At 44.1% G+C, this 25020-nt stretch overlaps 1 protein-coding gene across 1 annotated transcript in view; it reads left to right on the forward strand.

Moving 5' to 3' along the window:
- The first annotated feature begins 461 nt into the window (after nt 1-461).
- SYNE1 (spectrin repeat containing nuclear envelope protein 1) overlaps nt 462-25020 on the forward strand; it is a 334610-nt gene continuing 310051 nt past the window's right edge. The window contains exons 1-2 of the mRNA XM_018560335.1: nt 462-540; nt 11630-11691. Of these exons, the coding sequence (XP_018415837.1) occupies nt 462-540; nt 11630-11691 (141 nt within the window). The remainder of the gene's footprint in view (nt 541-11629; nt 11692-25020) is intronic.

A 25020-nucleotide genomic window follows, 5' to 3' on the forward strand; every position in this document is an offset into this window, starting at 1 on the left:
AGAATAGTTTTGCACTGATTTGTGTGAAATGATAGCCGCTATCATCCAACAACCTTACCTCCTCTGACATGCAATCCTTTCCCTGTACTCTCCAAGCAGCATCATCTGATGTGTGCAGAAAATTGCTTGCTTCAGCGTAACGGCTTGTTTTCCTTGGGCTGTCCTGAGCACATGATAGATTAAGTAGGTTGCTGACATCACTGGTTCCTGGGAAGCGATTGGCTGTCCTTTGGGAAGATGGAATTGCACATCAGGAAGACACAATGGTGGCAGGAGATGGAGCAACGCTCACTATGACAGAACAGCTGCCTCTCAGTCTCCCTGCGGATGGGATTCTCTGCTCTCCTATTGTCAGACTGATTCAGAAAGTGGAGGAAGCCAACATGCTTTGTGGGATTAATGGCTTCCAGTAACCAGACAAGCCCAGCTGCTGTCTTACTTGTAGACTGGGGTGGGCTGCTATGGCTTTGTACAGAGAAGTTGGTACCCGGAAGGTCACTTCTGTGAATTTGGTTACCGGGTTTTTTCAGTATCTCCGGGGTAAGTCAGCGAATACTTTTAATCGTTGTTTTTATTACCTAATTAATCGTTGTTATTTCACTGGCTGCTAATTAATGGTGTATGCGTTGACTTGTAATTACACAGTGGGGGTAGATTTACAAAGTAACGCAGCTTGATTTCTATGTCATTCTCCCTTTTTTCTTTCTTTATAAAACATTTTTTGTTCTTTTTTGCAACTTGTAGGTTGTTTTTCCCCCCGAATGTGCAGTGTCTAAAGCTGACCATACACAATTCAATCTGATTGTACAATTTTGTACAATCTCTTTCAGATTTACCAAAACTATGTAATATGAGAACACAGCTGAACAATGTGTACCATTTGCATCCAATCAGACAAGCCTTTATACTAGATAGTTGATGATATTTATAAAGAAGAGTGTACAATCAGATTGCATAGTGTATGGTCACTTCAAGGGTCACCATACATGATACAATCTAACCCTATAATATTTGGGCAATTAACTTTAGATCTTCCAAAACTATGTAATATGAGGACCTACCTAATCTATTCAACGAATCTGTATCCAATCAGACAGGGCCTTGCACTAAATACTTGTTGGTACATCTAAATGAGATTGTACAATCAGATTGTAATGTGTATAGAGAGCTTAAAGGAGAACTATGGGGTTAGGGCTTTTCCACATAGTTCTCCGAAGGGTAACGGGAGGACACAAACTAGGATCCTCCCGTCACCCTAAGCTCAGTATACCGCGAGCTACAGCTCACGGTACACTGAGACGCTGCAGCTGAAACGGATCCCAACAATTATGTCTGGATCCGCCCAGCTGCGTGAGTGACAGCTGGCTCTGCCTATCTAGAGGCAGAGCCAGCTGTACCCGCCCCCGTCCATTCCGCCAGTCAGCGCTGGAGGATCGGAGCGGGGAAGGGGGAAATCCAGTCCCTCCCCTGTCATAGCTCTCTGCCGTGACAGGATCGAGAAGTGAACGAACGCCGTTATGTGTTCGCTCACTTGCGGATCTACTGAGCCGACCTGTGACAGTTTCATTGTCACAGGTCGGCTAGAACTATGAGGATGAGTGAAAAGCACTCACCTCATAGTTCTCCTTTAAAGCTCACCACACACTACAATCTGGTTGTACAATCTCATTTCTTGCTCATACACACAGATGTAATGAAATTACTGATTATCTATACAGGATCTTTCTAACAGATGTTTGCAGAAAGATCCTGTGTAAAAAACACATTAATTGTTTTGTAAATTAGTGAATGCAACAAAACGAAAAAACATAAGCGCACAACTCATGATTGGTTACTGGAAAAAACATGGGCTATGAATTATGGTGTGCAGGCTCTCACTAGCAGGGAGAGGACCCTGCCAATTCGAGTGGTAAACAGAAAAACACAAGAAAGAGCGCTTCTACCTGATATTGAATGGCATCTATTCATGAGGGAAGGAACAAATATATATGACTTACAGTTGGAAGTCTGCAAATGTGTCGAGGATGGTGAAACAAGGAACGGTGTACAGAGGAAGTCCAAGAACAAAATACTGCAGCACTGGATGGATGAGGGAGCGCTGTGAAGTTACCTAGCGGCACGCGTGCACGGCTGGCCAGGTCTTTGCCCTAAGACTTGACAAAGAGGTTGTGCCTCGAAACGCGTAGTCATCACGATACAGCGAGCCCGTCTGTGCACAGCGTCCACTTTGCCCATCGATTTGACTCCACTACACACGCACCGAACACAGCCGCTCGCGGTCCCGGTTCCACAACCGCCGCGGTCCTTCCCCCCTCAGCCGCCGTGGCCCGGCCTGGCCAGCCGTGCACGCGTGCCGCTAGGTAACTCCACAGCGCTCCCTCATCCATCCAGTGCTGCAGTATTTTGTTCTTGGACTCCCTCTGTACACCATTCCTTGTTTCACCATCCTCGACACATTTGCAGACTTCCAACTGTAAGTCATATATATTTGTTCCTTCTCTCATGAATAGATGCCATTCAATATCAGGTAGTAGCGCTCTTTCTTGTGTTTTTTTGTAAATTAGTGACCTAACGTGTATGGGGACCCTAACATGTACTGTGACCATCACATGTAAGGTCACCCAAATGTGTATGGTGATCCTAATGTATATGGTGACCCTACAGTGTATGGTGAGCAAACATGTATGGTGAACCTATTGTACATGGTGACCCTAACGTGTATGGTGAACCTATTGTATATGGTGATCCTAACGTGTATGGTGACCCTAACACGTATGGTAACCCTAATGTGTATGGTGACCCAAATGTGTATGGTGACCCAAACGTGTATAGTGACTCGAATGTGTACGCTGACCGTAACGTATATGGTGACTTTAATGTGTATGGTGACCCTAACGTGTATGGTGACCCTAATGTGTATGGTGACCCTACTGTGTATGGTGACCAAACGTGTATGGTGAACCTATTGTATATGGTGACGCTAACGTGTATGGTGACCCTAACATGTATGGTAACCCTAATGTGTATAGTGACCCAAATGTGTATGGTGACCCAAATGTGTATGGTGACCCAAACGTCTATAGTGACTCTAATGTGTATGGTGACTCGAATGTGTACGCTGACCGTAACGTATATGGTGACTTTAATGTGTATGGTGACCCTAACGTGTATAATGACCCAAATATGTATGGTGACTCTAATGTGTATGGTGACCCTAATGTGTATGGTGAGTGTAATGTGTATGGTGCCCCTAACATGTATGGTGACCCAAAGGTGTATGGTGACTCTAATGTATATGGTGAACCTAACGTGTATGGTGACTCTAATGTATACGGTGACCCTAACATGTATAGTGACCCAAATATGTATGGTGACTCTAATGTGTATGGTGCTCCTAACATGTATTATGACCCAAATGTGTATGGTGACCCTAATATGTATGGTGACCCTAATGTGTATGGTGACCCAAATGTGTATAGTGATTCTAATGTATATGGTGACCCTAATGTGTATGGTGATTCAAATGTATATGGTGACCCTAATGTGTATGGGGATTCTAATTTATATGGTGACCCTATTGTGTATAGTTATTCTAATGTATAGGGTGACCCTAATGTGTATGGGGATTCTAATGTATATGGTGACCCTAATGTGTATGGTGATTCTATTTAATATGGTGACCATAATGTGTATGGTGATTCTAATTTATATGGTGACCCTAATGTGTATGGTGACTCTAATGTATATGGTGACCCTAAACTAATTAAGGGGATGGAGGACCAAAGCTATGAAAGGAGGTTGCTAAATTTAGACTTGTTCATGCTGGAAGTGAGGAGATTAAGAGGGGACATGATTGTAATGTACAAAATGTTTAGTGGTGATGACAACATCAGTAAACAACAACAGCAGTAAACTTTTTTACAGTAAACTCCGTAACAAGCACTAGAGGCCACCACTTAAAATTGGTAGAGAAAAGATTTAACCACAAAGGTTGTAGGGGCTTCTTCTCAGTCAGAGTGGTTAAATGCTGGGACTCTCTGCCACAAGCAGTGGTATCAGCTGAGAGTATTGAATCATTCCAAAAGCATTTAGATACCTTCCTCAGAGACCCTAACATACAGGGGTATAGGTACGTTTAAAACCTAGAACCACACAGGGACTCGCATACACATACGCACGCACTATACACACACTTACATATAAGGTTGAAATTGATGGGCCTGTGTCTTTATACAACCTCAAATACTATGGGGTGTATTCACGAAGCTGCCGAGAGCAGCCGAGTGAATGACTGATCTGAAGTGAAGTGAGCCGAACACTGTTCGGCTATTCACTTCAGGCTGGTACGGCTAATTTCAGCCGTACATCGGCTGAAATCAGCCGTACTTCGAGTTGCTTCGTGTGGCTTCGGGTCGGTCGAACATGCTCAGCATGTTCGGCCGACCCGAAGTGCAGAAGGAGTTCGACTCAGCCGATCCAACATCTGGATCGGCAATAAACCCCTATGTAACTATGTGCATGGTGACCCAAATGTGTATGGTGACCCTCATGTATATGGTGACTCTAATGCGTATGGTGACATCAGAAGAAAAACTAGTTTAGCTAATTTGTATTTAATTCATACGATGTAGAAAATGATTTAATCCTAATGATGTGTCTGATTGGTGGATGGCTGCTGTGTTAGGTAAAAACTCTACATTTCTTTAATTCCAGTTCTGAAGCTTACAGTCCCGCTCTAACAAAGTATATATAGTGAAGGAAAGCTGGTTGATGATTCTCTAGCTCATCCATTCAGAAAACATTTTGCATTCTTTTCACAGAATAGAAGGTGTACTGTGATTGGATGAGGGGAGTACATGCTGCTCATCCTTCCTGCCTCCATTCACAGACCACCTGCATTCAGTAAACAAAAAAAAATACATACAAGTCGTTTTCTAAATATATGAGATGGAAAATGAGACCTTCACTGTATGTACTATGCTATAGCTGGAACTGTAAATGTCAGCCCTGGAAGTTTGATGCTTACAGCAGTGTTAGAATGAAAGTTAGTTGTTACCTAATAAAGGTGCCAGCCACCAATGGGGCACATCATTAGAGGTAATAATTTTAACAAACGTGCAGCTTTAGGGCTTATTCAGATGGTCGTACACATTTGTACGGCATGCTCGCCCGTGAAAAGACCCAATCCCATACGGGACAGGTTCTGCTGTGTGCAATTCTGCACAGCCGCCTGTCCTTCCCTATGGGACGACGCTACTGCACTAAATTAAACGCAGTCACGTGCACATCCAAACCTGCACATGTGTGTGGGTCCGGGTTCCTGCATAAGGACGCAGATGCATCAGAGTCCCCCCTTCACATCAGAGCCCCATATTCACACCAGGAGTCCCCTTTCAAATCACTGTCCCCCTTTCACATCACTGTTCCACATTCACACCAGGAGTCTCTTCACATCAGAGTCTCAAAATCACGTCAGAGTCCCCCAATTACAGCAGAGTCCCCCTTTCACATCAGAGTTCTCCTTTCACATCAATTCCCCCATTCACATCAGACCTACCTTTTACATTAGGTAGCTACCCTCTAATCTTCATGTCAGTGCAGCTGCGGCAGAGGGAAGGAGGCGGAGCAGGTATGGATGGAGGCGGACTTCTGTCCTTATCTGAATGTTGGGAGCAGTCCTGAATGTCGCTTGCCCTGGATTAGTGTCATGGGTTTCTCTGGTTCTGGTGGCAAGAACGTCTGCACCACAGAAACACATAACACTATGTGAAAATGTGACAGCAACTTTGAGGAAGCTAGAAGACAGTTGAGAAAGACTGATCTAGATAACTGGTATAATCAGTTTTGTAGCATAATGTGCAATTTTATTTGAGAGTAAAATTCCTTGCAAATAGAGGAGATCATCCAGTTTCTATAGACTATTTTGCACGTTGCATTATGGCAACCTAATTATTTTGAATGAGCCTTCAACAAGCCTCAATGCATAAAATCATTCCTGCACCATTTTTGTCAACACAGTGTACCACAACACTGGAGCAGACAAAATCTGGAGCAGCTGTGCATGGTAACCAATCAGCTTCTCTCTTCGGTTTGTTCCGTTAAAATTTGAAAACGAAAGAGAGAAGGTTATTGGTTGTCATGCACAGCTGCTCCAGATTTTGTTCACTCCAGTTTTGATAAATTCCCTCTTGAGTTTTCACCACGGTGCATTTGGATGTGCTATAGTGCAGGCATGTTTTTTTTTTAATGTATATGTGTGTGTTTTGGGGATCTAGTAAGAATGTATGGCAAGTTTAATATACGTTATTACATGTTATTACATGTGCTATCATGTCATTGAGCCATAGAAGAAGACAAGTCTGAAAGGTTCCACATGATCAATTCCTACTCCCATACAGTCAATAGGAATTGATCATGGTATTGATCGTTTATTATTAGCAAAGATCTCACTGGTATGGCTGCTTTTAAATTGCGTTATACTGGGATTTTGTCCATGGCTTCAGGAATAGCTGGCCATTTCTTCTATTCTATTTCGGCTGAACATGCACAAAACAAGCCTGCTGTTGTTGTATCAAGGATGGTTATGTAATATCCTTAGCCAGGATTGGTATGTAAAAACAATGACTATTCTGTCCAGCGAGTGTTCCAATTTTCTGTTCTCCCATAATGAAATCCAGCTAAGGATAATCACTTGACTACCATCACTCCATTATTTAGGCTGAGTACTGAGGCCAGCAAGAAAATCAATAGTCACTTCTGGGGACGTCAGGGCGAGATAAAGCTTTTTACACAAGGTTAGGAGGGCACTTCCTTTTGTGCTGGAGCTGTGTGCTGTTTATACAAGTCACCAGCTATTGTATGGTTTATCAGTTGTTGTATTTTTGTTGGATGTGAAGCTGCACTACAGAGCTTACATTCACACCATAGGAAGAAAGTCCAGTGACCGATTTATTAGAACAATGGATACTAAAGCCTTCCTAGAACAGAAGGTATTCACATGTCTAATGCAATTGCATATCCCAAAAATAAGAGGATTAGTCCTCATTTAAGGACTGTGGGCAGAGCCATGTAAATGATTCCTTTATGCCCCATCAGCCAGATATACATCCAGAACCGTTAATAAACAGTGCAAAAATACCCTAATATTGTAGAGCATTTATTCCAAACTACATACAGCTGTCTCAGGCTTTTTGCCCATCATCAGTTCAGTGTATGGAAACCATGCTTTTTATGGAGTAGGGCTTGGAACCCAACAAGACAGTACAACCATATAGGTTACCCAACTCAGTGTACACATACAAGTTGTCCTAACATGTTAAAGCACATTTCTGGCCAAAGAGTAACACCCCTCTGACCTCCCCCTTTCACCCAATTAGGGGGTGATTTTAAAGCGTAACAGCTGGGCGGATGACACTTGTGTGACATTAATGCCTCTAGATGGAGCCGAGGAGCATAGCAATTTCCATCTAGTGGCAGTAATGCTGTGCAAATGCTTTATTAATTAGCACTGCAGTGTTTTGTTTTGTTTGTTTGTTTGTTTACATACCTTGTGAAGCAGTGTTTTACTACCCTAGGCCTGCCTTCTGGGTCCCTTACCAACCCCTTTTCTGGGTGAAGGGGACAGGTAATGCAGCAATGTAGATTTGCCCATGCTGCCTAGTCCCCTTTTGCTGACATCCCCGCTGAGTTCCCTGTTCTGGATCCTAAAAGGACCCTGGTGCTGAACAGCCAATAGAAAGTTTTCACGCTATTTAGGTAGTGATGCGAATACCTGAAGAAGGTTGTGCCTAGAAGTAGAAGGAAGACTCAGTGGTGGAACGTCACGTGACCATGGATTTCAGTGAATGAAAGGGGCATTTACTGTAGGTAGTAGAGCAAACCAGATACAGCACATTAGCAAACTAAATGGTAATCAGTTATGGTCATGTAGGCCAACAGTTCACAAACTACATGAAGAGTTATTGCAGTAGATTGGTTGCGGTCACTTTTTTGGCTGAAAATCTACATTTGTCGATCTGGCAGGGCCACTCACTGTATGAATTTCATTTGAGTCCTATATATGGCCGGTCTTACTTTGGAGAGATTTTCTCTCGTTTCCTGATCTGTCCATGGGACAGGAAGTGAAGGGAAATCTCCCCAATGGAGCACAAAAACATAAATGGTTTTAACTCCTCCTTATTAAAAAAACAGGTTTTGGCTTTAGATATACTTTAAATTAGCTTTTAAGTAGTGGTTATATTGTAGACCAATGATCAGTAGACTATTCTTATTTCAAATATATAGTCCTGCATAATACAGGTTTTCAATGCAACTGTTTCGGAATCCATGTCCTGATATAATCATCTTGGTTTCTATGGAGGCATGTAGATGGGGCACTCAAGTAGGGCAATTAACCTCTTTATGTATTCCATGGATTTACAGGTGCACCATCATGTTCATTATGCTATCTCTCACACACACCAAAATTAGTATGGTTACTTTAAAATTAATTTAGAAGTTTTGCAATTCTTTTATAGGAAACTATCTTGTACACGTGGCTTCTTCTGCCACTGTGTACTGTCTATTACTAGCAAATAGCCAGTTCCCCTACCTTCCTTTGACCACACCAAACACAGACAGCCTCAGACAATGGAGACATTCCCCCCAGCACTGGGTAGGAGGGATGGGTAAGAAAGCTTTGTTGTCACGTGACCATAGAGTTCAATTTATAAAACAAGGTAAATCATTTTATTTTTAATTGGATTTTTTTTTGGAGCTGTAGTAAGGTTGTTTTATTAGGATACTGTCCTTTGTCATTGCCTCCACATATTCTTTAAAGAAGAACTCCAGGTTAAGAAAAAACTTACCTGTGCTGCAAGGATTAAGTGCTCTTTTTTTTAACTGGGGGACACAAATAAAGCAGATATACTCACCTGATTTCTGGTCCCCTGGCGGTCAGCTTACCTCTCTCCCCCTACACTCTGTCTGCAAAATTTCCCTCGGTTTCCTCAAGTCCAATGCAGGTCAATGGACATGATGACGTCAACGGTCCCTAGACCACCGGAGCTTGGGGAAAAAGAGGCTGCAGGGACCGGTCTAGCAGCCCAGAGAGAGCTGGTAAGAGGGGGCATCGGGTGGGTAATACAGCTATATTTGAGCCAAACGAGTACTTGACCCTTGCAGTGTGGGGGTAGCCACACAGCAAAGGTACGTTTTATGTTTGCCTGAAGTTCTTTTTTAAGGACATCTGTTGCTGTTGGGCCAAGTTTACCGGCTTTAAAGGAGAACTATGACATGAGTGATTTCCACTCACCTCATAGTTCTAAGCCGACCTGTGACAATGAGACTGTCACAGGTCGGCTCAGTAGATCGGGAGGTGAGAGAACACATACCGGGTTCCCTCACCTCTCGATCCTGTCACGGCTCTCTGCCGTGACAGGGGGAGGGGCTGGATTCCCCTCTCCCCGCTCCGATCTGCCAGCGCTGACTGGCGGAACGGACGGGGGAGGGGGCGGGTACAGCTGGCTCTGCCTCTAGATAGGCAGAGCCAGCTGTCACTCACGCAGCTGGGCGGATCCCGTCATCTAAGTCGGGATCCGCTCCAGGTGCAGCGTCTCAGTATACCGCGAGCTGTAGCTTGCGGTATACTGAGCTTAGGGTAACGGGAGGATGCTAGTTTGTGTCCTCCCGTTACCCCAAGGAGAACTATGGGGAAAAACACTGACCCCATAGTTCTCCTTTAAGGCTCCAGATACCAATAACAAGCTAGTCCCTGAAATGTAATCCCCTACCTGTCTACAACTTTCACTATTACCAATACGTCATTATAAGATTATAATTTTTGAGCTCTGTTTGAAAACGATATAGTATAAGCTGAAATCACCTGTTAGGGAGCTTAGGGTTCTTCAACAGGACCTGTTCCTAACAAGGATTATGGTCAACGCCAAACTGTGTGGATGGCTTTTCAGTAAAACATTCCATTTCTTTCCTTTCTTTCTCTTTCTATAAAGGAAATTCATGGGGAACAAATCAATTATTTACCAACTAATTTCTCTTCATGGAAGGCATATTAATATTTCATAGGGAAAATACTCCAGTGCTGTAGACAACGTCTAGATGGAAGAGAAGTTGTGGGGAGATTTGTATATCCAGGTTTATTTTAACAACAATGATGTCTGCATCTTTTTCCTGCTGAGGGAAGGAAAGACATATCACTAGCTTTATGATTAATGACACAGCCGGCTCTGATGAGAGATTCATTGGTCATATGTACATATCCGTTATAGATGTTTTTCACTTTTTCTGCATATGACCAGTTTTGAAAATAAGAGGTTACCAGCAATAATCATGTAAGAATCTTTAGGGGTTGTGTTCGTTTAAAGTGAACTTGTTATGACCTAAAAAGTGTGCAAAGCATGGGTGTGCAACTCCGGCCCTCCAGCCCTTGTGGAACTACAAGTCCCATGAGGCAATGCAAGGCTGAAAGTTACAGGCATCACTCCCATAGGCAGAGGCATGTTGGGATTTGTGGGAAAAGAACACCCGGAGGTCCGGAGTTGCCCACCTCTGCTCTAAGGTAACAATACAAGTGAAGATCCAGACACCTTGTGTTGCCTAAGATACCTATAATAATTGTTAATTCGAACTCTACCTGAATTTATTTACTTTGCTAAATCATTTTGTACAATAAATAATGGCACTGCTGATCTCCTGCACCCTTTTTGTTGCCACTCTCTCTCCACATGAATGCACTTCAGTGCTGCCTGCATGTCATGTTTCAGGGTAAGTTTACTGACAATGAAAACAGGTGACCATGGCTGTGTAATGTGCTTTGGCATTGGCAGTTGACATGTATTTATAAATATCATTTACAATATACAATATAATGGCTATTTTTGTTGAGGTTCTCATGCAAGATTTGTATCTTCTTTCTTTTAAAAGGTTACTATAGCAGTTTGTAGGCTGATGTGAGACGGGCGATTCTGCCGCTAGGGTAGGTAGGGTCTTTCTCTAAAGAGGCTGCCTTTCTGTCTCTATGCAATTGCTCAATCTGTAGCCATATGCAGGGACATGTCACTCTGATACTGGTCTGAACTGCCTGGAATTTGACCGCTAGCGGTGGGAGAGACTTCTCGCTTCGTCAGCTACAGAGTGAGTGATCCCATAGGGACAATAAGGCAGCTTCTTATAGATCCTGCCGCTCTCGATTTCGACAAATCACCAGTGGCAGGATCGCTAACAACAGAGACACCCATCTGACATTAACCTTAGTCAGTTTTGTTTTTCTTTTTTCGGAATATTTACAAAGTTAAAGCTTCTGTTTTATTATTTGTTTAATATTGGATATGTCTTATAAAACAAGGCTGATAATGTCCCCATAGATAGTATAGCCAGAAAAAGTTATAATTCCGCCCTTTGTATACGATTCATATACTATCGCACTGGGATAAACACTATGCACTTACAATAGAGAAATTAAATTCTATGCTTTTTCTTCCAGTCACCATTCCACATGTTTTATGTATAATAAGTTATAAGGGATTGTATAATGCACATTTTAAAGAAGCATTGCTTAGTCTAATACAAAATCATTCCTTTATTGACACTGTGTCCCCTTCTGTGCTAATTCAGTGTTATTTTTCTTCCACAGATGAACAAGAAGCAGTGCAAAAGAGAACCTTTACAAAATGGATCAATTCACATTTGGCTAAGGTGATCCCCATGTACATTGATACTATATTAGTATACCTAAAACTATGTTTTACACATTGTATTTACCATAAATAAAACTTCTATTTGGATTATTCAATATTTTCTTGTGTTAGGCCTCATTCACAAGGCGTTCATTTCCGGAGGCAGATTTCTGCAGGGATCACAGGTGGTGGCGGACAGTTGCAGCCGCCCAGCTTGTACAAATCAATGCTACTGTCAGCCTGTGTTCGGATGTAATCAAACATGGATCGATTACCTCCAGATAGAGACAGATGACAGGAATCCGCCCCCAGAAATAAGCACAGTGAGTAAATGAGGCCTGGATTCAAATGGCTTTTACAAACTTGAGGAATCAAATTATGAATTTGTTGGTGTTAAACAGCATGCTAAGATTCCTGCTGTTGCTTTGTTGCTTTGAAAGGAGTTAATTAAAAGATTGTGCTGACTCATGTCAACCTCTGCTGGCAGAATGACAGAGGATTGCACAATAGATTTAAGGCAGATCTACTGTATAGATCGGTGGACACAAAATGCAAATGCCTGTAAAAAGACAATCCTAAAAGGATAACTAAACCGAAGAACAAAAATGTAATATAATGTAGCTTACCTGTAATGATGTGGTGGCAGCATTGGTTTTTATTGTTTTGGAAAGTACAGAAAATACCTGTTGATCTTGCAGAAAAGCAGGGCCCACTTGCTGTGGGCTGAGCAGACAGCAAGAACAATCTTATCTTTCTTTTAGAAACTAGTAATCTTAAGGCTCTGTTCACACCTAGGCGTATCGATATATGCGCGTTTGTCGCACGTTTCTACTGCGATTCGCAGAAAAAAAACGTGCAACAAACGCGCGATCCGAGGGCTACTTGGCTGTATCCCAATGGAAACGCGCACCAAAAACGCAGCAAAGAAGCTCATGTACCTTTTCAGGCGTAGGCCGTTTTGTAGCACGTTCAGACGGGCTGAAATACGGCAAGGTGTGAACCATACCCATAGAAAACAATGGGATTTTCATGTTTGAGCGTTTTGTAGAGCGTTCGTAGAGTGTTGAATGCGCTACAAAACGTTCAGGTGTGAACCAGGCCTAACTGCCAGTTAATGAAGATGAACAAAGACAAACATGTTTGAAGTCCAGCTTGGTTGGCAACCATGGTTGTCTTCATAGATAGAGTGGAGGAGTGAATATAGCCACCAAGGGACAATAGGGTGTTCATTTATAAAAGCTCTGTCCAGCGTACAGCCAGACAGATGCTGTCCACCAGCACTAGTGCCCCATTTTGGCACTGACGAGTATTGGAAATTTGACAAATGAGCCCCTAAGTTTGTTATTCACAGGATTGCCAGGTGAAAAAAAAAAGCAACAAATCCTGAAAATAAGAAAACTAATACAGGCACCTTATCTAACTAGTAAGCTGTAAAACATTTTTGTTTTTATGTGTGGTACACTTAAGGTAAGCCCGCCATTCAGATTTTCATGTTTATCATTTTTAAGCCATCCACGTCCTAGATTCTTATCAACCCATCTAGATTCTATCTAGCAATTTAAGCCCCAGTAAAGGAGGGCTGTTAAAAACAAATTGGCGTGTCCTTTTGCAGTGTATGATAAAACAAACGCTTTGTGGTTTCTCAATATTTGGCCAGGGGCTTTTTATTTTCTGCACCTCCTGCATTTCATCTGAAGCATCCCATAGAGGTCCATGCACTGCCAATAGAGCTTTTGTACACTTTGATCTGGTTATTATATTGACTGTGAGATGGATCTACAGCTGGATACAACTGAATTTTTCCATCCAGATCCTATGATTTTTTGTCATCAATATGGCTGATTGACTCATAAGATAACCACTTTAGAGCGAGCACACAAACAATCCCTAGCAGAAGCCCTTCTCCAGGAACTATCTGAAGCACGTGAAGAATTACGTAAGGTTCTACAAACTAAATATACTAGATCCTTGAACTATCTTTTCCAACAAACCTATGAATTTGGAAATAAGCCAGGCAGACGACTGGCCCGTCTTTTACGAGCCCGTCAAAATGCTGGTTTTATTCCTAAAGTTGACTGTGGCAGACACTATCACATACTACAAGAAAGAGATAGCCCAATCCTTTAGGGAATTCTATTCTAAATTATATAATGTGAGACCCGATCCCTCTAAACCAGTGGTCCCCAACCCCCGGGCCGCGGCCCGGTACCGGTCCGTGGATCAAATGGTACCGGGCCGCAGGCAAAGCAGCGCTCCGACTCTGCTCTGCCCAGCTCCGTGTCACAGACTTTACTGCAGTTCATTGTAAAAACTTTGTACAATGAACTGCAGTAAAGTCTGTGACACAGAGAAGGGACAGCTGTATGCTCCGGCGTGTGTGCTGTGAAGACAACAGGCGGCACAGGCGATCACATCACTGTTAGCGATCACATCACTGTTAGCCTGGCCCCCGGCCGCAGGTGCAATGGTTCCCTCCCTCCAACGTCTCTCTGCCACATGCACCGCTACAGATGCGGCTCTCTAATCGTGCGGCCGCTCACTCCTCAAGGGGTACTCGGGAGGCTCTCTGTCTAACATACATGATTAGAGGGCCGCATCTGTCTGCTCCAGCCAGCCCGGATCGCCTCAGTATACCCTTGAGAAGCGAGCGGCTGCACTATTAGAGAGCCGCATCTGTAGCGGTGCAGGTGGCAGAGAGGCGGTGGAGGGAGTCACTGCACCTGCGGCCGGGGGCTTCATTTAGCGCAGGGGGTTCAGTGACGGGATATGCTGCGGGCAAACTGGCTGGTGTGGCCACAGGAGAGCCCTCACTAAGGCCGCGGTAAAATTATCAAACGTTGACCGGTCCGCGGCGATAAAAAGGTTGGGGAGCACTGCTCTAAACAACTTAAAAAAATACATGACAATTTAATTCGTACGTACCTGGCTAATCTCTCTTTCCCTCAAATTGATCAGACGACTATGCTGTCCCTAGAAGCCCCAATATCGGAACACGTACTAAACAAAGGCTATAACCACATCATCGACAGTGAAAAGCCCCGGCCCAGATGGGTTTCCATTAAAGTACTATAAAGTCTTTCAAACAACACTAATACCTCACCTATGCACGTACTTAAATACTTTCCCCACTGGTAGACCCCCTGATCCCGCTACGCTACACGCTCATATCTCAGTCCTCAAGGACCCAACTGTATGTAGTAGTTACAGGCCTATCTCTTTACTAATGCTGCTATTAAATTATACGCCAAAATTTTTAGCCAATCGCCTGGCTCCATTATTATCCCATCTTATTTCAGCAGAATAGTCAGGGTTCATACCGGGCAGGGAGGCCAGAGATAACACGCAACGTGCACTGACACTGGTTAAACACGCTTCTATATCAACCCTATCGACTATGATTCTTTCTACCGACGCTAAAAAAGTGTTTGATAGAGTCGATTGGGACTTTTTAAATGCCACACTTGAACACATGTGGCTAGGCCCTAGAATGTTACACTCAATTAAGACCCTTTATCACAAACCCACGGCACAAATTAAGGTTAACGGTAGCCTGTCCCAAGTTTTTCAACTTCACAACGGCACCCGTTAGGGATGCCCTTTTATCTGCACTATCTTTGGAACCTATGCTTATCTCTATCAGGAATAATGTAAATATTAAGGGTATTGAAGTGCAAGGTTATGAGAATAAAATAGCAGCATACGCAGATGATATTCTCTTTTTTGTGAGACAGCCTAGAACTTCAACACCTAACCTTCTTAAGGAATTTGAACAATTTGGCTTGGTCTCAAATTTTAATATTAACTTACTCAAATCTGAAATATTGAATCTCACGGCCTCCCCTCAGGAATGCCAACATTTACGCTGTTCATTACCTTTCATGTGGAAATCTTGCAAATTGAAATATTTGGGCATAAATCTGACTTCTAAATTCTCAGATTTGATGCAGTATAATTATATCCCACTATTGAATAGCATAAAGTCAGACTGGTCTAAGTGGACTAACGATCGACCTTACCTCACTTTGACAGGTAGGATCAATGCTATTAAAATGAAAGTTTTGCCAAGGGTGTTATATTTGCTGCAAACGCTGCCTATCTCCTTACCAGAATGTTACTTTAGGTCCCTGCGTAAAGAGGTTGATAAATATATTTGGAATCAGTCTAGAGCCAGGATTTCTCGACAGACTCTCATCAGGACCAGACAGGAGGTTGGTTTGGCCCTTCCGGACTTTACCTTATATTACTACGCCGCTGCCCTTCATAGAGTATTGGATTTGACCTATCAGTTGGGGCGCAAATGGTGGGTCGATCTGGAATCCTCTTTAGCTGGCCAGTCCTTATTGACGATACCCTGGATTCCACCAGGATATGGAGAGCTCCAGAGGTCTACTTCCCCACTGACTAGGTCCACTCTAACTATCTGGTCCAAAATATATCCTCAACTATTGGGCCCCTATAACTCTCCTTTACTACCCCTGCGGGGTCACTCATTTTAACTCCCAGGCCATCTGGACAATGGCCTACGACACTGGTCTACTAATAAATCTCCCAAGCTACATGAGGTCATACAGGACTCTGGCCTTATTAGTTCACTGCAACAAATACAGAATAAGTTCGATATTAGACCTCTGGATAACTGGCGATATCACCAGCTACATCACTTTGTCTCCTCTCTCCCCAAACCAATTAGATCCTTTGAAAATTGACACCCATTGGAGACATTATTGTCACAAACTGATTCTCCAACACATGGCCTCACGCAAATGTGTAAAATATTGCTCTCTTCGCGGACGTCTCAAGATCCTTTATACATTTCACAATGGGAGGCAGAACTGGGTAACACCTTGACTGGCTCTCAGAAAAAGCGGCTACTTAGCCTCAACTTTGTATCTTCTATTAGTACTCATGTAGTAGAGGCCTCATTTAAACTACTTGCAAGGTGGTATTATACACCGGATCGCCTCCATGCAATACACCCGTCCCATTCTTCGGAATGTTGGAGGGGATGTGGCTTTACAGGCACCCACGGGCATATATGGTGGTTTTGTCCTAAGATTAAACCCTTTTGGATACAAGTCACCCAACGTATCACCTCCATAATGGGGCAACCTGCCCCTATGGACCCTTGGGCCTGCTTATTACACCTGTCGGAGACACCACCGGCAAGATATAGGAAATCTCTATTGCCGCACTTATCGAACGCTGCAAAGTTCCTTATTCCTAAATATTGGAATACTGCTACTATACCTACAATTACAGAATGGATATATAAAGTAGACTATCTATGCTTGACGGAAACTTACCCTGGCAAGACAGGAATGTATAACTTTGTTTGAAACCATATGGTCCCCGAGGAATGCCTTTAAAGTCACCTCCCTTCACTCGCAACTGACCGGCTAAATAAATGCCATACTGGAATATATGGATAAAATAATAATAATTATAAGTAGGATGTAAAACGCTCATTACAACTTCCCCCCCCAGAGTACTGGAGATCTTAAAATTGGCACATATAGCTATGGAAGGCAATATTGCTTGTATTACATGGGCTCTCGCACGAATATTACTATTCCACCCCCTTTCCCTTTCTTTTTTCCTCTCCCCCCCTTTTCTCTACTTTCTATCTAGCATACCAACTGTGAATTTATTTTCCCTTTTCGTTGTTAGATCGTTTTCTCTTGAGTTATGTTTTTTTAAGGTGTAGAAGCACAAATGGGGCAACCCTACTCGAGGAAGAGGTGTAGATATATGTGTTTGTCTTATATTTGGTGCTTCCACCTAAAACTGTCTTGGTTTGGTCTAATAATTGTTAATAATTGTCAATAATTTGATGTCAATAAAAATTTAATAATTTAAAAAAATATGGCTGATCAATCATTGATTGGGTCAAATCAATGATTGCTCAGCCATATTGATGAAATAAATAATCAATCAACATCCTTGTTTCACCAGTGCAAGGCCCTTTGAGGGATAATCCTGGCCCAGAGTTTGCTGGGCACCGTTCTTTGTCAATATTTCTTTTGGTTTGTTAGTGGTATTTAAATTTTGGTGGGTAGTCGGGTTGTTTTTCACATCTGGGAAGAGTTTGAGGGGCAACTCTTTTTACACACTGGGCTAGCACGGAGCAGCAATTCGTGAGTACCTGGAGTACTGGTCTGTCTGTGTGCTGAGCATTGGGACTGCTCCCTTGTGGAGATGGGAAGAGGAGAATGTTAGCACCTTTATTGGGAGAAGAATGCCATGTTATGCCTATTAGAACTGTGAGAAGAGTTGCTCCTTAAGGAGTTGTGTTATTGGAAAGAAATATAAAGTGAATATCTGTGGAAAAAATAGCGTCCTTTTATGCTTTCTGAGCCTGTAACTTTATTTTATACTAGTAAAGAATTGACCTTTTGAAAAGAATGGCAAGAATGACATTTATTTGCTTATGGAAAACTTTTGGTGGAAGAACCTATATATGAAGGAAAGAGGGCAGACACTCGTAAAGAGCTTTTGCTCTGTAGTGGTACTGGTTAATCTGGTTCAGCCAGGCTGGCTCCTGCTCAGTGTTCCCAAGGTGCTTATAGTGTGGGTGATGATCTACGCATCCACACCAGGTTGCTTTCGAACTTTAGATCCATGTGTCAGGAACTTGGGGAGCCCCAGTAAGGCTAACACAAAGCCGCTGTAAGCTCATGGAGTTGGAGCTCCCACAGTGACCTGTGTGGAAGGGTGAGCCTGGAGTCAAGGTGGCAGAGCTCTGCTCTGAACTGAAGGAAATGGGTGATCTGTGCCTTAAGGGGTTAAGGCCTCTGGAGAAGGTAACCCCATGTTACATACACATTGCATTGCAAATGTTCTATTCCTCAGTGATACTTCTAGGTTTCTGTGTTTAGCACAGTTCACACCGCCTATCCCCATGGTTGAAATGCTAATAAGGTCTTGAGGGGAGAATTAAATTATCAGGAGCAGTTTTTCTATCTCATGTAATTTAATTAGGTGTGTTACTAATCAAAAGTGAATTCTGTTATTGAATAAAGCCATGGAATAACGTCCACACTTTAATTGATAAATGAATTTAATTTATCTATTTATACATGTTATTCATAAGTCCAAAAGAAAATCAAAAATGGGTTTAAATATGCCACTAAGGTGGGTGGGGGGGGGGGCGTGGCCGGGATGTGAAACAGCGCGGACGTGTCTGGAGGAGCTCCGTCGCTGCACTAAAGCCATCCGCCCTATATCCTGCCAGTTCAGCCCTGATTTTACTCACCTGAGCTCCGGTGGGTGTCCGGTACCGGGTGACATGTCTCAGGCAAACGCACCGACACTCCGTAACGCAGCGGCAAGAAATCCAAGGGTGCAGCCCCACGCTTCTCCTGCGCCATCTAGTCCTCATCTCCTGTTGCCTGTAGGTGCTCCGGTTCGGTCTGTGGAATGGAGGGGGGCGCCGTGAATCCTGCAGTGGCCCCTTAGATCATCTGGCGGTGGAATGCACGCTGATCCGGCATGATTTAGATAAGATCAGGGGCAGACTCTCACAGGCGGAGACGCGGGTGTCGGCGGTGGAGGATTCGGTGCAGGATCATGCCACCTCCATACAGGACCTGCAACGAACAGTGAAGGTGCTGGCTGCCAAGGTGGATGATTCTGACAATAGGATGCGGCAGAATAATGTGCGTGTGGTAGGCCTACCAGAAGGAGCGGAGGGCACGCAGCCTGCTTTTTGAAGGACTCTATGAGCCTGCTCATAGAGTCCCCACTGGTCGACCGGGCCCCCGGGAGCCCCCCGGGACCATTTCTGGTGCGTCTCCTGAATTATATGTCTCGAGACCGCATATTGGCAGCAGCCAGGAATCATCATGACTTTCGCCATGAGAATGCCTCGTGGAATGCCTTTGTGGAGCCTCGTGGAATGCCTTTGAGAGAATAAGGTATCCAGTACAACATGATCTATCCAAGCAGACTTAGGGTACCTCATGCTGGAACAGTCCGCATGTTCGATACCCCGACATCAGCCGCAGAGTGGTTGGATACACTGGGTTGAGCATACCACGTTTGCCCTTACCCTGGAGATGTTTCACCTTTGTTTTTTGGTTGGGCTTTGCCTTCTCTACTGTTTTGTTCCTGACAAACCTACCTTAAAGCCTAGCCAACAGTACCATGATATGGTGGCGGATGATCCTGGGCATACTCCCCTGTTGTTATACAATGATGGCCTGCCTTCACCCCATTCTTCATTGTCTAAAACTGCATGGTGACTGTTTCCATGAAGCCTGTCAATGGTGGATTCAGGAACCTGAGATACCCAGGACCTTGTAAACATACCCTACGCATGATCTCCTGCATCACATGCTGGGCCTGGAGGTACTCTACTCTCCTCGTATCTGAACGATGTTATCCTATGGTGTAGCAACATCTGTTAGCTCCACTGAAGTGTGGACAGACACTGTTTTTTCTTTTTTGTGCCATTTTTAGGACTTTGACTTTCTATGGCATACCAGAATATGCCTTAGTGTATGTGCCCTTTAGTGTAAGGGGATGCATCACTTAACTGTGTTTTGGGGTTCTGGGTCAAACTTCCCGGGGACAATGTTGTTGTTCTGTTTAATGTGTTTCTCTGGAAAGAGGGGTTGTTTGGTTATTTTTGGGCCCTGGGGGATTGTGTGTTGTCCTGGATTCCACCTGCAGCCTGTGCGGGAAATGTCACTGTCTCCATGTGTCATACAGAACCATGGGTTTGGATGACATAACGGTGGTATCCTGGAATGTTAGGGGGTTAAATAACAAGTTTAAGCGTTACTTAGTATGTAATTATCTGAAACAGCTTAAGCCGCATATTGTACTATTGCAGGAAACCCATCTAGATGGGAGCAAGGTGTAGGCCCTGGGGCGCCCCTGGATACAGCGTGCGGTGCATGCCACGTACTCCACGTATTCCCGGGGGTGCCTCTGTGCTTAATAGTAAATCTCTTCCCTGCACCATCCTCCACACTGTGACGGACCCTGGTGGGAGGTTTGCGATAGTGGTTTTAGATATCCAAGCTACTCCATTGGCCGTGGTCAGTGTATATGTTCCCCCGCCTTTCCAGGTACAACTTATATATGCTGTCCTCGAAAAACTTACTTAGTTCCTTCCTTTGCCGATTCTAATGGCTGGAGATTTCAATAATGTCCTGGTTCCCTCCTTGGATTCCTCCAACTCGGCTAGACCACGTGGTATTGAATTGCTGTCCTGGGCGGAGACAGCCGGAGTGGAGGAGGTGTGGCGGTGGAAACACCCTGGGGTCAAGGCGTATGCCTATATTTCCCACACTCACGGCTCCTCGGCCCGGATAGATATGGCGTTTGGCAACCAGCCTATACTGGGCATGATCTCTAGCGCCTCCTACCTCCCTGGTGGACTGTCCGATCATGTTCAGCTTTCCATGACTTTTTCGGTACCGGGGGGGAGGAGGTCGGGGTGCTGGAGATTATCACCGTTGGGAGAGGAGAGAGTGGAGGAGAAGGTAACTCCAGCCATACACGTCTATTGGCACTACAATACTGGCACGGCACCTGCTCCGATAGTCTGGGATGCCTTCAAGGCCCATACTAGAGTAGAATATATCTCTAGTATCAAGGCTGTCCGTAGGGAGCACTGTGCTATCCTAAACCTACTACAGGATGAGGAAGCAGCTCGAGCGGCGACCTACGCGGACTCACCTGGGGACTCCACGTTGGCTGCCCTTAAACAAGCCAGACGCTATATTAATCTTCACCATGTGGAGCTGACACAGTGTTCCTTGCGGCAGTCGAGAGAGGTCCTGTTCGAGCGAGGAGACAAAAATGGCAAGCTTCTGGCACTGTTGGTGGCCGAACAGAGGTCACAAACTAACATTCCGGCCATTTTGGCGGACAATGGGGAGAGAGTTACGGATCCGTCAATTTGCAGGAGTTCCTTGCCTACTATAAAACTCTATACTGTAGGATCCCGGAATATGATCTAGGCTCCCTCCTTGACCTCCTGGGTGGGCTTAGCCTTCCACAATTGGACTGGGAGGATAGAGAATATTTGGAGATGCCTCTTACAGAAATGGAGATACAGCTGGCAATAACATCCTTTCCTAATGACAAGCCCCCCTGGGCCGGAGTGGTATAAAAGATATGTGGACTCTGTCACCCCCCGGCTCAGGGACACCTACCTAGCATGTCTGGAAGATGGAGTCCTGCCTGACACTTTTAAGGAGGCCCATGTAGTCCTATTACCCAAGTCTGGCAAGGACCCTCTCCTTTGCTCCTCATACAGACCTATCGCTCTATTAAACATGGATCTTAAGATATTAACCAAGGTACTAGCGACACGCCTCTCTAAAGTTATTGGTTCCTTGGTCATTGACCAAACAGGATTTATACCTGGCAAATCTACAGATACCAACCTACGTAGGTTGTTCACCAACCTCTAGCTAACGCACGATAATGCAAGTTCTAGGGCTTTGGTCTCGCTAGACGTGGCCAAGGCCTTCGACTCTGTTGACTGGGGATACACGTGGGAAGTGCTTAGATTGATGGGATTTGGCCCTCAGTTCTGCAGGTGGATTAGCATACTATATGATGCCCCTAGAGCGGCCCTTAAGATCGGACCTCTCGTATCTGAGACCTTTGTCATTGGAAGGGGAACCCGGCAGGGCTGCCCCTTGTCTCCGGGTCTGTTTGCGCTGGTGATGGAGCCACTAGCTATTGTCCTCCGCTCCTCACAGGAGATCTCTGGTCTCAAAATAAGGGGTATAGAGGAGCTTTTAGCGTTATATGCAAACGACCTTATACTATTTCTTGCTGATGCTGGTCCATCCTTGCGGGCGGCACTGAAAATTTTAGACACGTTTGCGGTCTTCTCTGGACTGAGGGTAAATTGGTCTAAGTCCCATATACTGCCCCTAGATCCACAGCCTCAAGCAGCGGCGGATGCCTCTATCCCTCTCCTGTGGGTGGACACAATCACTTACCTGGGAGTCCAGGTGACTAAGTCGGTGAGGGATTATTACTCCCTTAACCTTCTTCCCTTGATTGCAAAACTCAAGACAAGGCTAGAATCCTGGAAGCATCATCTATCATTGGTAGGTAAGGTCAATCTGATAAAAATGAAAATCCTACCCCTGTTCTTGTACCTGCTTAGAAACTCCACTATCTGGGTCCCTCAATTTTTCTTTCATAAAATCAATTCCCTTCTTAGCACATTTCTATGGAACTACAAAGTTCCTAGGATCAAATTTACTACCCTGCAGGAGCCATGGTTTAGGGAAGACACTGCGGTAGTGGTGGAGGCAGCCTCTTTGGGGTCCTACGAGGCACTGAGCGGACTACCCTTTCGGGGTCTTAAGGAGCCGTACAATCATACTGCATCTATGAGAGCCACAATTATGGCCTGAACCTCTATCAGCAAACAGCTTTGCCTGACCCAACAGGGGTGGTCCCCTCATACTCCTCTTTGGAAAAATCCACTGCTTTCTCATTTTCTGAATATCCCTGATTTTCATAGGTGGCCTAGTAAAGGTATTAAGACCCTAGGAGACCTTACCTCAAATAACAAACTTATGACATTTGATGAATTGAAGGTTACATTCCACATTCCCAACAATTACCTGTTCCGCTACCTGCAGTTGCGACATGCCTTCCAGGGCCAGTTCGGGGGCTTGACTTGCATGGTGGAGCTGTCCAGCCTGGAAAAAATGCTTAGAAGGGACCCGCTCAACAAGCCGCTTTCTGAAGTATACAGGCTCATGTTTCAATCCTCCTCGGTGCATGCGCTTAAGTGTAAAGCCCCCTGATTGGTGGACATCCCTGCGTTAACTGAGGAGGAGTGGGAGGACATATGGGATTATCCATTTGGCCACCTGATCTCTGCCAGAGACAAACTTATCCAAATTAAAATACTACACCGGATTTATTATACACCAGTGCGACTGGCTCGCATTTATGGGGGAGGAGGTTTTGAATGTTGGAGGTGCTCTGACCCGTTGGCGGATCTTGTTCACATATTGTGGGCCTGCCCACGGTTTAGACCGGTTTGGGAGGCAGTTTCAAATATTGTGTCCGAATATTCTGAGGACCATTTCGTACCTAGTGTTCGCACGTGTATTCTGGGACTGACTTAGCCCCTTGCCCCTACCGTTGCAATACAGACGTTTATAGGTATCCTGCTATTTTGTGCTAGGAAGGTGATAATATTGCGATGGAGACAGAGCGCACCCCCGAGCATCTCTGACTGGAAGGGCCTAGTCAACGCATACTCAAGCCTCTATAAGGCAACATATCAGAGGAGGGGATGCCCCCAGAAATTTTCCAGAGTTTGGGGAGGATGGCTGGAATCTGCGGATACAGCAGGCTGAGAGACTTGTATTTCATGTATTTTCTATACTTGGTTTAGAATACCCCTACAGTGAACAAGCAATGGGGATCTGAAGTGATATAATAATTGTACACACAACCGCTGTATATCCAACCTAATGGACTTTATATTCTTGTTTGAGATACTGACACCTCGTATGGGACGGCGGGTGCTGGGGACACACACAATTGTTTAGGGTGGGGGGGAGGGAGCATTGGACGTGAGATGTTCCTATGCTGGGGTGGGTTTGTTATATATGTTTTAATGTTTGTATATGGTGTACTGAACTGTGTGCCTTCACGGACGTAAAAGTACTTACCATGTTTTGTACTAAAACTTTAATAAAAATAATTTACACAAAAAAAAAATGCCACTAAGCATTATGGGAAAACAGCATTGATTGGTAATTTGAATTTTTTTTGTTTTGCCAGCACTCCTAAAAAGATTTATCAATGTGTTGCCATATGTCCATTGTGGTGCACTGAAATACATGTGTGTTGAGCTGGATTTGCAAGGTGCATTGGGGGTTCTATTTAAAATGGGATTGCACTGCCATTCATGCCTTACCAAGTGTTGCTGTAATGTATGATATAATGTGTATTTTACTGCATTTTATCACAATGCATTGGTTCCAGCCTTATTGAAATCTCTGCAGGCACCAGTGGTGCATAAAGGGTGAACATAAACATGTAATATTGTTCTCTCATGCAAACCCTGGGGAAAAAGTGGTTCTCAAATTGTAGAGGGCGCTTCAAAGTGTGGCATGCATACTAAGTGTAAGGAGTGCCAAAATTAGGCAAAGAGTTAAATATCTAAAGAAGATTTATGTATTGGTAATTTTCACAGAGAAACCAACACAATTCAATGGTATGATGTGCATCTGTTCATCAAGGCTATAAACAATATAAAACCTTTAAAATGGCAATGCATAAAAACAAAACAATGTAAGCTAAAATGGAAGGAGAGTGATATCAGTAATACTATTATTAGTTGCTACATAAT

The sequence above is a fragment of the Nanorana parkeri genome, unplaced genomic scaffold (genome assembly GCF_000935625.1).
Source record: "Nanorana parkeri isolate BGI_ZX_2015 unplaced genomic scaffold, ASM93562v1 scaffold450, whole genome shotgun sequence".
Classification (NCBI taxonomy): Eukaryota; Metazoa; Chordata; class Amphibia; order Anura; family Dicroglossidae; genus Nanorana; species Nanorana parkeri.